Here is a 16,312-nt window from a genome sequence, read left to right on the forward strand (position 1 = left end):
TCCAGTAGCCATCCATTAGTTCTGGCAAAGTGTCTAGGAGTATCCAGGTGTTCCTGACATCGTAATGCCCAGAGTATCCTTATGCTCTCTGCGATCAACCCCATTTGTGTCCGTGTTTAGAATATTCAGGCCACCAGTGTATGTTCTGATGTGTCTCCAATATTTTTTTAAATTTTAATCTTTTGTTTTCAAATGTTAAGCAAAGTATTGATCCTGTTAACTGAAAGTCAGCAAATGAACAAAATTAGCTTTTACTTGAGTTAAAATTTGTGTTTTCAACAGGTATGAAGTAAGTCCATTCAAATTGTGATCTCTGAATCTTTTAGTGAACTGACTCTAGATTTAAATTCTTCAAACCTTCTCTTGAATTCGGCTAAGTCACCATTCATGTCAAATGTAGGTTGCAATATATCTAATACACAGCCAAGGTGAGTCTCTTATGACTGAGAACATGATGCAGCTGGGCTAGGTGCAGAGAAGGCTGCTGCTTCCATGCTGTGATTAGAGGCAACTGGGTTGTTGACTTGTCCCCAAATAACAGCCTCATTCCTATTACTCTGTCAATATAGCTGCCTTCCTTGGAAGGTCCAGGGGTTTTCTGCAGATGAGTGTGTGTTATAAAATACACGTTTGTCTGGATTAGGGTGGTGGCTCCCGAAATTAATGAGTCCCTCAAGTGAGACTTACTCTGACTGCTAACCTCAGACAGAATGGGAGCTAGATGAGAAGTCTGTAGAAGAGAAGGGGAGATGGAGCAAACTGTGTGAATAAAGAAACGAAAAAATGGTGAGTTTTGGATGGGCTGTCCACACGCTTACTGAAGCTAGCAGAGTACCAATAGACTTTTGGGTGGAGGAGTGATTGGGAGTCAGATGTCAATCTTTCTAATATGTAAAATGTCATGCCAGTGTACTTGCTTAGAGAATAGTATATTAATGAGTCCTTATATTAAAACAGGATTCAACAATTACCCATCTGTGATGAATTTCCTTCATTTCTTTCCCTGTAAACCTGCTCTTCCCTTATCCCTTGCCCTTACGGATATATGAGACAATCTCCGGAATTTTATTGGTTCAAGCCTTGTCCCAATTGAAATCACTCTCTTCCTGTCCCTCTCTGCCCTACCCTCTCTGCCTTACCCTGTCTGCCCCAACCTCCCTATCCTAGATCTTCTTTCTATTTTCACTTCAGCGTTGCAGCTTTGATGGTCCAGTTCTTCCAGGACACAGATCCATAAAGGTCATCTCTATACCCTCAACAGCTCAGAGGGAGGAGCCAGACCAGCAGTGCCTGATGCCCTGCCCTCTTCTGCCCTGAGCAGGTGGCTCCATAATGACAGTGGGTGAGGCCCTGGTCGACTTCAGAGTCACTCTGCTGCTCTGGTTTGGGGTGTGTCTGTTCATTTCTGGTCACTCTCAGGCCAGGCCCTCCCAGCACTTCTCTTCCCCAGAGTTGGTGATCCCCTTGAAGGTGACTGGCTGGGGCAGAAATGCAAAGGTTCCAGGCTGGCTTTCCTATAGCCTGCGATTCGGGGGCCAAAGACACATTGCCCACATGAAGGTCAAGAAGTTCTTGGTGTCCAGACCCCTCCCGGTGTTTACCTACACAGACCAGCGTTCCCTGCACCAGGATCAGCCTTTTGTTCCTGATGACTGCTACTATCATGGTTATGTGGAGGGTGTTCCCAACTCCCTGGTTGCCCTCAGTACCTGTTCTGGAGGTTTTCGAGGAATACTGCAGATAAATGATCTTGCTTATGAAATTGAACCAGTTAGGTTTTCTAAGACATTTGAACACCGGGTGTATAGACTAGACGTCGACGATACTCAGTTCCCACGTATGAGATGTGGGTTAACAGAAGAGGAAATAGCACGCCAATTGGAGTTGCAGGAGTTGCATAATTTCACTCTGACACAAAGTTCTTACACAGGCTGGTGGACACACCTGCGGCTTCTTGAGCTGGTAGTGATTGTGGACAATCTTCGATTCGTTCACTCGGGAAGCAATGTGTCAGTAGTACAAAATGATATAGCTAATGTTGTCAACGTAATAAATAGCCTGTATCGCCCTTTGGAACTTGATGTAACTTTAACTGGACTTGAAATCTGGACTGAAGGAAACCAAATTGCCACTGTTACCATGGATAAAATGTTGGAGGATTTTGCTATTTGGAAGTTTTTTAACCTTGATAACCGACTGCCACATGATGCAGCCCATCTTTTCATAAAGAAATCGTTTGGCATGCAGCTTGGACTTTCCTATGTTGCTGGAGTATGCCAGTATCCTCTTAACTGTGGAACTGATGTTTTCGAAGATGAAAGTCTGTATGATTTTGGGCTGATTGTTACCCATGAACTTGGTCATAATTTAGGTATGCTGCATGATACTCAATTTTGTGTGTGTGAACTTCAGTATTGCATAATGTTTCCTTCCAGAACGGTAACGAGTAAATTTAGCAACTGCAGTTATGGTGAGTTTTGGGACAATGTGATGAGGAATGGATTTTGTCTTTACTCTGCTCCAGATCCAGAGAGGATCATTAGGATTAAGTATTGTGGGAACCTAGTGGTCGAAGAAGGAGAGGAGTGTGACTGTGGAACCATAGCGCAGTGTACACGTGATCCCTGCTGTCTGCCGGATTGCACTCTGAAGCCTGGAGCCTCTTGTGCTTTTGGGTCTTGCTGCAAAAAATGCAAGGTCAGTTCAGCAGGGACTTTGTGCAGAAAACAGATCAATGAATGTGACCTTCCAGAGTGGTGCAATGGGACGTCGCATCAGTGCCCAGAAGATGTCCATGTGCAGGATGGGATTCCCTGTAGTGACGGTGCCTACTGCTATAAAAAGCACTGTGCTGACCGTGATGAACAGTGCAGGGAGATTTTCGGCAAAGGTGCAAGGAGTGCATCTCAGAGCTGCTACGAAGAAGTCAACACCCAAGGAAATCGATTTGGTCACTGTGGTATCAGCGACACAGTGTACATAAAATGTGCAGTCGCAGATATCCTGTGTGGGAGAGTTCAGTGTGCCAATGTGGGAGTAATCCCGAATCTGATGGAACATTCCACAGTGTATCAGTTTCACGTCAACGACACCACTTGCTGGGGTACCGACTACCACATGGGAATGTCCATCCCTGATATCGGCCAGGTGAGAGACGGCACACTGTGTGGTCAAAAAAAGATCTGTGTTCACAGCAGGTGTGTCAGTATGGTTCGTGAGCCACAAGCCTGTCAGCCCGAGACCTGCCACATGAAGGGGGTCTGCAATAATAAGCAAGAGTGCCACTGCAACCCTGGATGGGCACCTCCCTACTGCAAGGACGAAGGCAGTGGAGGCAGTAATAGTAGTGGCCCACCTGGTAATTCCCAAGGAGATGAGGAAGAAGAGACCGATGAGACAGAAGAGGCAGAAGAGACAAACATGGGAAATAAAACTCACATGTTACTGTGGCCTCTTCCTTTGATTTGTTTATTTGTATGTTGCTTCCTTGTGCTTTGTAAGAAGTGTAAAAAGAAAAAGGAGCCAGAAATGATGAAGGAAGAAGGAATGGTCGAAGAAGGGACAGAGGAAGAAAGTGACTAAAGCTCCTGCTTCATTCACACACAAAAAAAGAAATCCCTGGTTTTTCTTTTAAATAGTAAAGGAGCATTAGGGCATGTCTGACTGCTTCAAGAAAAATTTAAGGATCACTCATGGCAGGATCATAAGCATTAATATTTCACTGATGGATTCCTATCGTGTTCTTAACTTACTCTTCAGTGCGTTAAGCAATATTAAAAGTTCAATTTTTCCCTCTGGAAGTCATCTCTTTATGTTTGCTGAGCAAAGGCATGGCAAAGTCACATTTGTAAGCTAATGTGTATCAGTTGTAAACATCCTCCCACCTTTGTACTCTTAAAACGTCATGTCTAAGGTGAGACGCTATATACCCTATTTCTGTTTTGCCAGCTCTTTTCTGGGGAGCTGTGCCAAGGGGGTGCCAGTAAAGCTAGCCTGGAATGATAGATGAAGGGAGAAGGGAGTTTACCTTCTTGTGTGCCAAAAGTTACTCTGTCAATTTGGTTCAGTTCAGTTCAGTCAGTCGTGTCCGACTCTTTGCGACCCCATGAATCACAGCACACCAGGCCTTCCTGTCCATCACCAACTTCTGGAGTTCACTCAAACTCATGTCCATCGAGTCGGTTATGCCATCCAGCCATCTCATTCTCTGTCGTCCCCTTCTCCTCCCACCCCCAATCCTTCCCAGCATCAGAGTCTTTTCCAGTGAGTCAACTCGTCGCATGAGGTGGCCAAAGTATTGGAGTTTCAGCTTTAGCATCAGTCCTTCCAATGAACACCCAGGATCGATCTCCTTTAGAATGGACTGGTTGGATCTCCTTGCAGTCCAAGGGACTCTCAAGAGTCTTCTCCAACACCACAGTTCAAAAGCATCAATTCTTCGGTGCTCAGCTTTCTTCACAGTCCAACTCTCACATCCATACATGACCACGGGATAAACCATAGCCTTGACTAGATGGACCTTGGTTGGCAAAGTAATGTCTCTGCTTTTTAATATGCTGTCTAGCTTGGTCACAATTTTCCTTCCAAGGAGTAAGCATCTTTTAACTTGGATGGCTGCAATCAGCATCCACAGTGATTTTGGTAGCCAAGCTTAGATTTGATTCCAGTTTTGCTGACTGTTGGAACCGCCCTCATTCTTCATTAGAAGTTCAAGCACCAGTTGACCACTGATACTCTGAGAGATCACAGTTGTAGCTCTGGGGTTAGTGGTGTGGTTCTCCTCTGAGTTGCTGGAGCACCAGCAGCAGCTGGTCACTTGCCCTCCTTAGAAGTCCTGGTCCCTTCTCTGGAGAGGACCTCCTGACATCACCAGTACTTGAATGAACCAACTTCTTTCTTTTGTTCCCTTGGCCCTGTGGCTGCAAGTTGCTTTCAGTACTTAGTTCATTGTGATCGTTTGGATTCTCCAGCAGCAGACACTGAATTCGAGTTTAGAGAGAAAGGGTGGAGCAATTTAGCTGTACAGATGGGAAGTACTACTACCATTTCAGCCTTGGCCATCTTGGCAGCAAGCTCTGGAATGAATATTACCTGACAGACTAGTCTTGAGTTGGGCTAAAATGGCCTGGTCTTCATACTTTCCCCTTGCCCATTCACTGGATGTGGGTGCCCCAAGAAGGGTAACAGCTTGGCCATGCACCTCAGCAACTGAGGCTGACCCCAAAGAGCTAATATCTGGAGGCTCTATGCTGATAATACCAGCAGCTGGTCAGCAAGACTTTCCTGGAAGGAGGACGAAGGTGGCTGATTTGGAAACTCCACAGTCTGACCTTTACATTGCTCTGATCAGCTTTTCTTTCTATGTTTTAAAACAACTTCTCTGGGATTCTGGCAGGCACCTCTGCTTGTGGGGAACCACAGAAGTGGGAAGTTAGTGGCATGAAGCACGGACCCTACTACTGTGTTTGGTTTTGGAGCTGAAGTCGATTCTTACTGCCTCTCTCCACTATGAGTTTCACTCATCTCTAGATAGCGTTCTGATGGTTTGGGTTGGATATTCACCCTGTGTCGTTACCCAGGTCCTTATCTTTAAAGTCCCCGAATGTCTGATCACGTTGCCTTTCTCAGGCTGGTATTGCTGCATCTATCCAGTCACAGTCACAAGAGCTGGAGGATAAGAAGAGGCACCTGAGACCACCTGGGTTCCACACGCCTTCCCTTCCTCCTATGATTAGGCTCAGCTCTGCCCATCGAGGCTGTGACCTCTTCTTGCTACTACCGGGATTCAAGGATCCCCAAAGACCCAGGTGGAAGCTTTTATTTCCACTGGGACTTTAACTTTGTCCCCAGGCAAAAATATGACCCATTTGGTGACTCTGCGGAGCCCAGAGTTGCAGGGAACTGGAAGTACAAACAGACCAATAAGTCATAGGGAGTGACGGTAAGCGGTGCCACTGCTACTTCCAGACCCTGGTTCCCAGACCCTTGTCAGGGTCTCTGGTTTAGTGTGTACAGTCCATCCTGGGATGGTTCCTGTTTAGAGTTCCCCAGGGAGACAGAACCAAGAGGCTACGGAGATTTATATATTTACCCTTTCCTCAGAAGAGGAAGTAAAGTCCTTGGGTGATATTTATTCTTCTTGAAATCTGGTAACTTTAACACTACAATGGGAAATTAATCATGAGATATTATGATATAAATTCAATACGCCTTATGCTACATGGTAGAATAAGAGGAAATAACAAGAACAGACAAGAAATATGAATATAAAAATATACCAAAATAATATTCCAATCCTTGTTTCTATAACTGCTCATATGGTTGTGGCTGGTATTTATGACCATCTTCTTTTACTACCCATTTTTTTCCTTTGTCTTCTGCAAGCACTTTATATCATCATGGTACTTTATCTGATCATGGTTCTTTATCTGATGGGGTAATCCAAACCTTTATTCCTGGAGGGTCTGGGCCAATCAACCTGCCATTGACCTTAATCACAGGGCATGGTAATACTGAGAGATACCCTAAGATATTTCCTGTTTTCCAGACCTTCTCTTCTTTACCTTTACTGTGGAATAGTAGTCCAGTTTTCCCTCATCACCCTAGTCATCACCATAGTTCCATTCATTGATTCAGAGGCATGGGAAACCAAATTGTCCAGGTGGCAGTCTTAACTTTCTGTTAATGAAATCACTGTTGTGTCTCCTGGTGGAAGCATTTGCCCCTCTAGGACTAAGACTTCTAGGCTAGCAAAGTGTAAAATCATGAGAATAGGAAGCAAAAATTTTGCTAGTAGGTCACTAAGGTTAATACTAAGTGTGATCAATTCCACTTCCACGTTGATTCCTGGACCCTTGAGTCCTGGGTATGGAGAAATAGCACCATATATTCGACATTGATTCTGGGCATAAGCAGCCTTCTGAAGGCTCTTGCTTTGATCCCGAAAGGTATGGCCACCTAGCTAGCACTATAACGGAGTCTTCAAAAGGCTGTTCTGTCAAGACAGCTGCTTCAGGATGGTGGGGCACATGGTAAGACCAGTGAATTCTATAAGCATGTACCCATTGCCACATTTCTTTTCTGTAAAATACATTTCTTGATCAGAAGTAATGCTGTGTGGAATACCATGCTGATGGATAAGGCATTCTTTAAGTCCATGGATGGTATCTTTGGCAGAAGTACTGGGTGTGGGGTGGGGTGGGGTGGGGCAGATTACATCCAGAGTGTCTACTAGTGTAGGAATAAAATGCTTCACCTTGTATATTGGAAGCAGTCCAGTGTAATGAACCACCTTCTGAAGCACACACTAGGAAGCTGTCTGATCACCCCAGGAAATATTGCCATATTGGAGGCTCAGTGTCGGTCTCTGCCACTGAAGACTGGGCAGTTAGTGGTGGCTATAGCCTGGTCATTCTTGGTGAGTGGAAGTCAATGTTGCTGAGCCCAAGTGTAACTGTCAACTCTGCCCTACCACCATGGTTACTTTGTTAATGAGCCCATTGGGTAATGATAGGTAGCTAGGGAAACAGGCCGACTGGTATCCACAGAATGAGTCATCCTATCCACTTGGTTATTAGAATCCTCTGCTGAGGTAACCGTTTGGTGAGCAGTCATGTGTGACACAAATACCTTCATGTTTTTGACCAGAGAAGCCCATCCACATACCTCTTTCCCATATTTCTTTGTCACCAATTTTCACATCATGTTCCTCTCATGTCCCTAAACCATTGGCCACAGCACATGAATTGGTATATAATCTCAGATCTGGCCATTTCTCCTTGCAAGCAATGTGCACAATGAAGTGCACTCCCCAGAGTCCTGTGCACTGGGAGAATTTTCCTTCTTCTGTGCTTCAGGAATGTCCCCGCAAAGAGTCGTAGTGTTGCAGCTCTTCACATACAGGTGGTCCATGCATATTGTGCAGAACCATCTGTAAACCAGGCCTGGATCTTCTATTTCCCTGTCCTCTGACTACAGGGAACTCCCCATGAGGCTCCCCTGCTCAGGCCTGACTTGTATATATTACTTCCATTTGATGATGGAATGTTACTATGCAGGCCCACTTTATGGTGTGGTGGCTCCCATACCCAATTCATGATGGGCAACCTGGTAAGCCCATCATCAAGCATTCACTATCTACTCTGGCCCTATAATCTACCAAGAGCTGGTTCTTAAAAAGAGTGGTTATCCAAAGGTGATGGCGTAGACTTGCTCCAAAATCTTAAAGGAACACAGTGCGATTCACCGATAGGAGCCTGACAAAGTCTCCAAATGATGTCCCTACCTGCTGCAGAGACTCTGAAGCACCACTCCACGTGCTGAATATGTCCCAAGTGACTGAGCAGTTTGCATAGCAGGTTGGCCCTGGGGCAGAACCTTCTCTTCTTCTGGGCCTCCTCAGAAGTAGCACCTTTTCAGGTCACTCGGTAAATGGCTTAGAGTAACACACCAAATGAGGAATATGTTACCTCCCAAATCCAAAGAGTCCCATTGGGGACTGAGCTTCTTTCTTGGTTGTACGAGAGCCAGATACCACTGACTTTTTATCTTAGAAGTGATATCTTGACATGATCCAGACCACAGTTCAGTTCAGTTCAGTCGCTCAGTCGTGTCCGACTCTCCGCGACCCCATGAATCACAGCACGCCAGGCCTCCCTGTCCATCACCAACTCCCAGAGTTCACTCAAACCCACGTCCACAGAGTCGGTGATGCCATCCAGCCATCTCATTCTCGGTCGTCCCCTTCTCCTCCCGCCCCCAACCTTTCCCAGTATCAGAGTCTTTTCCAGTGAGTCAACTCGTCGCATGAGGTGGCCAAAGTATTGCAGTTTCAGCTTTAGCATCAGTCCCTCCAATGAACATCCAGGATTGATCTCCTTTAGAATAGACTGGTTGGATCTCCTTGCAGTATAAGGGACTCTCAAGAGTCTTCTCCAACACCACAGTTCAAAAGCATCGATTCTTCGGCGATCAGCTTTCTTCACAGTCCAACTCTCACATCCATACATGACCACGGGAAAAACCATAGCCTTGACTAGACGGACCTTGGTTGGCAAGGTAATGTCTCTGCTTTTTAATATACTATCAAGGTTGGTCATAACTTTCCTTCCAAGGAGCAAGCGTCTTTTAATTTCATGGCTGCAATCAGCATCTGCAGTGATTTTGGAGCACAAAAAAATAAAGTCTGACACTGTTTCCACTGTTTTTCCATCCATTTCCCATGAAGTGATGGGACCAGATGCCATGATCTTTGTTTTCTGAATGTTGAGCTTCAAGCCAACCTTTTCACTCTCCTCTTTCACTTTCATCAAGAGGCTTTTGAGTTCCTCTTCACTTTCTGCCATAAGGGTGGTGTCATCTGCATATCTGAGGTTATTGATATTTCTCCCAGCAATCTTGATTCCAACTTGTGCTTCTTCCAGCCCAGCGTTCCTCGTGATGTACTCTGCATATAAGTTAAATAAGCAAGGTGACAATATACAGCCTTGACGTACACCTTTTCCTATTTGGAACCAGTCTGTTGTTCCATGTCCAGTTCTAACTGTTGCTTCCTGACCTGCATACAGGTTTCTCAAGAGGCAGGTCAGGTGGTCTGGGATTCCCATCTCTTTCAGAATGTTCCACAGTTTATTGTGATCCACACAGTCAAAGGCTTTGGCATAGTCAATGAAGCAGAAATAGATGTTTTTCTGGAACTCTCTTGCTTTCTCCATGATCCAGTGGATGTTGGCAATTTGATCTCTGGTGCCTCTGCCTTTTCTAAAACCTGCTTGAACATCTGGGAGTTCACGGTTTGCATACTGCTGAAGCCTGGCTTGGAGAATTTTGACCACAGATTCCCTAAAAATTTCACTGAGGTAGGAATGAATTTTGGTCAGATTTATTTCCCACCCTCTGATATACGAATGTCTTGCCAATGAGCCTAGGGTAGTTACTATGACTCACTCACTAGATGCAATCAACATAGTATCATCAATGTAATGGGCTGGTATGATATCTTGTGGAAGGGAAAGGTGATTGAGATCCCTGCAAACTAAATTATGACATAGGACTGGGTGGTTGATAGGTCTCTGAGGGAGAACGGTGTATGTGTATTTCTGGCCTTGCCAGTTGAAAGCAAACTGCTTCTGGTGGGCCTCGTGCACATCAATGGAGAAAAAGGCATTTGCCACATCAGCAGCTACATACCAGGTACCAGGGGATGTGTGAATTTTCTCAAGCAACAAAATCAAATCTGGTGCAGCAGATGCAATTGGAGTCACCCCTTCCTTAAGCTTACAATGAAGTAATCCACTGTCATTCTCTGAGATCCACCGGTCTTCTGCATAGGTCAGCTAGAGTTGAATGAGAATGTGGTGTGAAGGACTGCATCCTTCAAGTCCTTGATGGTGGCAGCAGTATCTGCAGTTCTTCCAGAGATGTGGTATTACTTTTGGTTTATTATTTTCCTAGGTAGAGATAGTACGAATGGCTTCCCCTTGGCCTTTTCTACCATAATAGCCCTCACTGCCCCAGTGAGGGACTAATGTGAGGATTCCAGCTGCCTTATATGTCTGTTCCAATTACACATTCTACAACTAGGGAAGTAACCACAGGGCGGGGATGGAGAGGCCCTGAGAGCCTATGTGAGATGGGCCTGAGATAAAGCTCCCTTGACTACCTGACCTCTGTAAGCACCTGCTCTCACTGGAGGGCCACAGTGACGTTCTGAGTCTTGTGGAATCAGTATCAGTTCAGAGCCACTCTCTGGTAGCCTCCAGAAGGTATGATTATTTCCTTCCCCTCAACGTCCCGTTACCCTGTTAAAAGGCCACAGGTCCCTCTGGGGAAGGCTGGGAGAAAGTTTACTGTATAAATCTTCATTAGTCTGCCAGGGGCCTTCCTCATGGGGACCTGACCTCCCATTCATTCAAGGGGTTCTGGGTCTATAAACTGGCTCAACTCTGGAAATTGTTTGAGTGGCTGTGACTCACTTCCTCATTTGAGTCAAGTGACTTTTGTTCGCTTGACTTTGAACTTTTCTGCTTATTTAGCTCAAGAGAGAATTTCTGTTTCACTTGTAGGAGCAACATGATTAAGTCACCAAGACCATAGGTTTGCATGAGCCTGACTATTCTGATTGCTACTTTGGCTACTGTTCATTATGGTAACCATGCCTCCCTTGGCTTTTGTGGTTGAGTGCCATCACTTGGCCCTTGCCACCCTGCTGTTGCTGTTGCTGCTAAGTCACTTCAGTCGTGTCCGACTCTGTGCGACCCCATGGACTGCAGCCTACCAGGCTCCTCCATCCATGAAATTTTCCAGGCAAGAGTACTGGAGTCGGGTGCCATTGCCTTCTCCGCTTGCCACCCTAGGATCTACATATTCCTATTGCATTAAGTTTCCCAATTGAGTGGCCATGGTTTCCACTCAAAGATCTGTCCTCCAGAGAAGAGCCATCATTGAGCCCTTCAAGGATGTTGGGTTCCTCTCACAAATTTATTTCTCAAAATATTAAGTGAAAGGTATGTCCTCTGGAACCTCCCGGTGTGGGTGAGCAGGTCTTAAATGACTTCACTCTAATATTTCAGTCTCCCTAATCCTCTGAATCCCTTCTTCTATGTTAAACCAAAAGAGGTTGGGCATTTCCAGCTGGCTCACAGTAGGCCTTCTTTTGGTCCATGTTTCAGAGAACCAACCAACAAATTGTTAGAGCCCTTTTTGACACCCCAACCTGCAACATTAAAGACAGAATCTCAGCTTAGTGAGCCCATGTCAATAAATTCAGACCGGTCCAACGTTATGATCCCTCTACCGTTATCCTCCAAACTCAGTGTTCGTTCTCACACATGTTCACTTAATGTCTGCTTCTATAAATTAGAAAACTCAGATAGTTCTTTTTGTGTGTAGTACACATCTCCATGGGTTACTCGTGGTACTTCACCTTTGCTGTTAAGTCACTTAAGTCATGTCCAACTCTTTGTGACCCAATGCACTGTAACCTGCCAGGCTCCTCTGTCTGTGGGATTTTCCAGGCAAAAATACTGGAGTGGGTTGCCATGCCCTTCTCCAGGGGATCTTCCCTGTGTGTGTATGTGTGTGTGTATGTGTGTGTGTGTGTGCGTATCTAAATCACTTTATAGTACAAATATAGCATTATAAATCAACTGTACTTCATTGGGAAAAAAAAAACCCAAATCTATACAGAATAGATACATAAAACTAAAGAGAAAGAAACACAGGTTATTACTCAAGAAACCCAACTGACAAGCAAAAAAGAACAAAGGAAAACTACAAAAACAACCATTAAGCAACTAAATGGCAACATGTACATACCTATCAATAATCACTTTGAGTGTCAATGGATTAAATGCCTCAGTCAAAAGACACAGCGTTGGGCTTCCCTGGTAGCCCAGTAGTTAAGAATCTACCTGCCAATGCAGGGGACACAGGTTCCCTCCCTGGTTCAGGAAGATCCCACTTGCCATGGAGCAGCTAATGCTGTGCGCCACAACTACAGAGCCAGTGTTCCAGAGCCCATGAGCCACAACTGCTGAGCCCATACGCCAGGACTGCTGAAGCCCACATTCCTACAGCCCACGCTCCACAACAAGAGGAGCCACCACGATGAGCAGTTCACACACCGCGACTCGAGTGTAGCTCCTGCTCACTGAGACTAGAGGGAGCCCATGCACAGCAGTGAAGACGGCACAGCTCCAAATAAGTAAATCCTAAAAAAAAGACATAGGTGGCCAACTGGATTAAAAGAAAGACAAACAAGGCCCATCTATACGCTGCCTACAAGAGACACACTTCAGATCTAAAGATACAGACTCCATGTGAGGAGATGGAAAAAGATATTTCATGTAAATGGAGATTAAAAGAAACCTGGGGTAATAATATTCATATCAGACAAAGTTAACTTTAAAACAAAGTCTATAATGAAAGACAAAGAATAGCATTATATAATGATAAATCAATACAAGAAGATGATATAACATTCGTTAACATATGTGCAACTAAATGCTGCTGCTGCTGCTAAGTCACTTCAGTCGTGTCCGACTCTGTGTGACCCCATAGACGAAAGCCCACCAGGCTCCCCCGTCCCTGGGATTCTCCAGGCAAGAACACTGGAGTGGGTTGCCATTTCCTTCTCCAATGTGTGAAAGTGAAAAGTGAAAGTGAAGTCGCTCAGTCGTGTCCGACCCCTAGTGACCCCATGGACTGCAGCCCACCAGGCTCCTCCATCCATGGGATTTTCCAGGCAAGAGTACTGGAGTGGCTTGCCATTGCCTTGAGAGCACCCAAATACGTAAAGCAAACATTCAAAGACATAAATGGAGAAATTGACAATAGTACATTCATAGTAAGGGACTTTAACAGCCCCCTTTAAATCAAGGAACAGATCATCCAGACAGAAAATTAATTAGGAAACAGTGGCCTTAAATGACACATTAGACCAGTTGCACTTAATATGTATACACACACACACACACAGGAAATTCCATCCAAAATCAGCAGAATGTTTTCTTTTCAAGTGCATATAGAAGATTCTTCAGGATACATCACATACTAGACAACAAACCTCAACAAGTTTAAGAGGATAGAAATTATATCAGGCCTTTTCCCCAGCACAATGGTATGAAACTAGAAATTAATTACAGAAAGAAAAATAGGAAAAACACAAACACATCAGAACTAAATAAACACACTACTAAAAACGCGCTGTGTCACTGAAGAAATTCAATAGAAACTCAGAAAATACCTCAAGAAAAATGACAACAAAGCTAGAACTTTCAAAGTCTATGGAAGGCAGTGAAAGCAATTTGAACAGGGATGTTTGTAGTGATACAGGCCTACCACAACAAACAAGAAAAATCTCAAATAATCATCCTAATTGACCATCTGAAGGAATTAGAAGAGAAGAAACAAGGCCCAATGTCAGCAAAAGGAAGGAAATAATAGAGATCAGAGAGGAAATAAAACAAGGACCAAAACAAGCACACCACTAATAGAAAAGAACAATGAAGCAAAGAGCTAGATTTTTGAAAAGAAAAAGCAAATTGATAAGCCTTTACCTAAAAGAAAAAAAGATAAAGGACCCAAATAAGCAAAATTTAAAATGCAGGTTGATAAATTAAAACCAGTATCACAGAAACTCAATCATAAGAGAATATCATGAACAGATATATGCCAACAAATCGACAACCTAAGAAGACGTAGATCAATTTCTAGATTTTAAATTTCTACAATATTCCAAGAAAGAATCAGGAAGAAAAAGATAAAATTGAACTAGTAATCCAAAAACTCCCAGCAAACAAAAGTCCAACACTTGAAGCCTTCACAGGGGAATTCTACCAAACAAAGAATTATCACCTATCCTTCTCAAACTATTCCAAAAATTAAAGAAGACTGAAGAGTTCCAGATTTATTCTACGAGGCCACCATTACTCTGACACCAAAACCAAAGGCACTACAGAAAAAGAATATTACAGGCCAATATCTCTGATGAATATAGGTGCAAAAATCCTCAAGAAAATATTAGGTCTCAGAAGTCTGAGCAGTGATTGGCAGCAGCGGTGGCAGCGGCAGTGAGCGGGTCTCAGTAGGCTCGCAGAATCCTGCAAAAATATTTCTGTACCTGTCGCCTGAAGACCGAAAGGTAGACAAGGTGATTCAGGCTCAGGCTGCCTTTTCTGCGAACCCTGCCAACCCAGCGATTTTATCCGAAGCCTCTGCTCCTGTCTCTCCAGATGGAAATCTCTGTCCTAAACTATATCCAGAGTTCTCTCGGTACATGGGCCTGAGTTTAAATGAAGAAGAAATGCGTGCAAATAGGGCCATGGTTCCTGGAGCACCAGGTCAGGGGCAGTTGGTTGGCATGAACTTTCAGTCACTGGTGGTGACGTGGGAATCTGCAGAGCAGAGATTAAGTAAGGAATCTGGGAAGTCATCTTGTGTAAGGATTAGGAGAGAAAAAAAAATCAGGCTCAGGCTGAAATCCATAGACAATGGTGCGTTTGTTCAGCTCGTCCAGGCCTAGTCTTGATCCTCCCTGGTGGGTCTGCGGTTTGGGAACCAGGTGCTGCAGATCAAGGAGAACTGTGTGGGCTGGAGCTCGGATCAGGCACTCAGGGTGCTCAAACAGGGTTTTGGGGAGAATATCACCATGACCATTCGTGACAGGCCCTTTGAACGGACAATTACCTTGAATAAGGATAGTACTGGACACGCCGACTTTGTCTTTAAAAAATGGAAAAATCACGTCCATTGTGAAAGATAGTTCTGCAGCTAGAAATGGTCTTCTCACAGAACGCAACACCTGTGAGGTCAATGGACAGAACGTCATTGGACTGAAGGACTCTCGAATTGCAGATGTACTGTCCACAGCTGGAAATATAGTTATATATAGTTACTATTATAATCATGTCTGCTATTATCTTTGGACACATTATTAAACAGATGGTGCCAAGCATAATGAAAAGCTTGATGGATCACACCATTCCTGATGTTTAGAATTCAGGGCACAGTGGAAACTTCCCAGAAGTTCTCCTGTAAGTCTTCAGCACCTTATCTTTATATTATGCACTTAAAGCCTTCCAGGAGCCAGTGAGCATTTGCTGTGTGAGGACCTTCATGTCTTGCAGTAGGGCTGGGAATCTTACTGTTCGATCTGGTATCTTGTTCAGACATCAAGATAGTTGTAATCTTACCCTGGTTTTACAGTTGAAAAGACTTTCACAGACTAGTTTCTTTCCTGGGAACCTGATCCCAGGATCAAAATCACTGGGCTCCAAAATAACTGCAGATGGTGACTGCAGCCATGAAATTAAAAGATGCTTGCTCCTTGGAAGACGAGCTATGACCAACCTAGACAGCATATTAAGAAGCAGAGACATTGCTTTGCTGACAAAGGTCCATCTAGTCAAAGCTATGGTTTTTCCAGCGGTCATGTATGGATGTGAGTTGGACTGTAAAGAAAGCTGAGCGCCAAAGAACTGGTGTTGGAGAAGACTCTTGCAAGTTCCTTGGACTGCAAGGAGATCAAACCAGTCCATCCTAAAGGAAATCAGTCCTGAATATTCATTGGAAGGACTGATGCTGAAGCTCCAATCCTTTGGCCACCTGATGTGAAGAACTGACTCATTGGAAAAGACCCTGATGCTGGGAAAGAATGAAGACATGAGGAGATGGGGATAACAGACGATGAGATGGTTGGATGGCATCACCAACTGGATGGACATGATTTGAGTGAGCTCCGGGAGTTGGTGATGGACAGGGAGGCCTGGCGTGCTGCGGTTCACGGGGTTGCAAAGACTCGGACACGACTGAG

The 16,312-nt window shown here is 44.5% G+C and overlaps 1 protein-coding gene and 1 pseudogene across 1 annotated transcript; both read left to right on the plus strand.

Moving 5' to 3' along the window:
- The first annotated feature begins 1,293 nt into the window (after positions 1 to 1,293).
- On the plus strand, positions 1,294 to 3,582 carry LOC129563299 (disintegrin and metalloproteinase domain-containing protein 20-like). Its single transcript, XM_055437163.2, has one exon. It carries the CDS (start codon positions 1,333 to 1,335, stop codon positions 3,580 to 3,582), a length of 2,250 nt encoding a protein of 749 aa, XP_055293138.2. The 5' UTR covers positions 1,294 to 1,332.
- A 3,893-nt stretch (positions 3,583 to 7,475) lies between these two features.
- Positions 7,476 to 15,495, plus strand: LOC129563199 (syntenin-1-like; annotated as a pseudogene).
- The last annotated feature ends 817 nt before the right edge of the window (positions 15,496 to 16,312 follow it).

Source organism: Moschus berezovskii, chromosome 9, assembly GCF_049115385.1.
Source record: "Moschus berezovskii isolate FMDL1 chromosome 9, NW_MosBer_1.0, whole genome shotgun sequence".
Lineage (NCBI taxonomy): Eukaryota > Metazoa > Chordata > Mammalia > Artiodactyla > Moschidae > Moschus > Moschus berezovskii.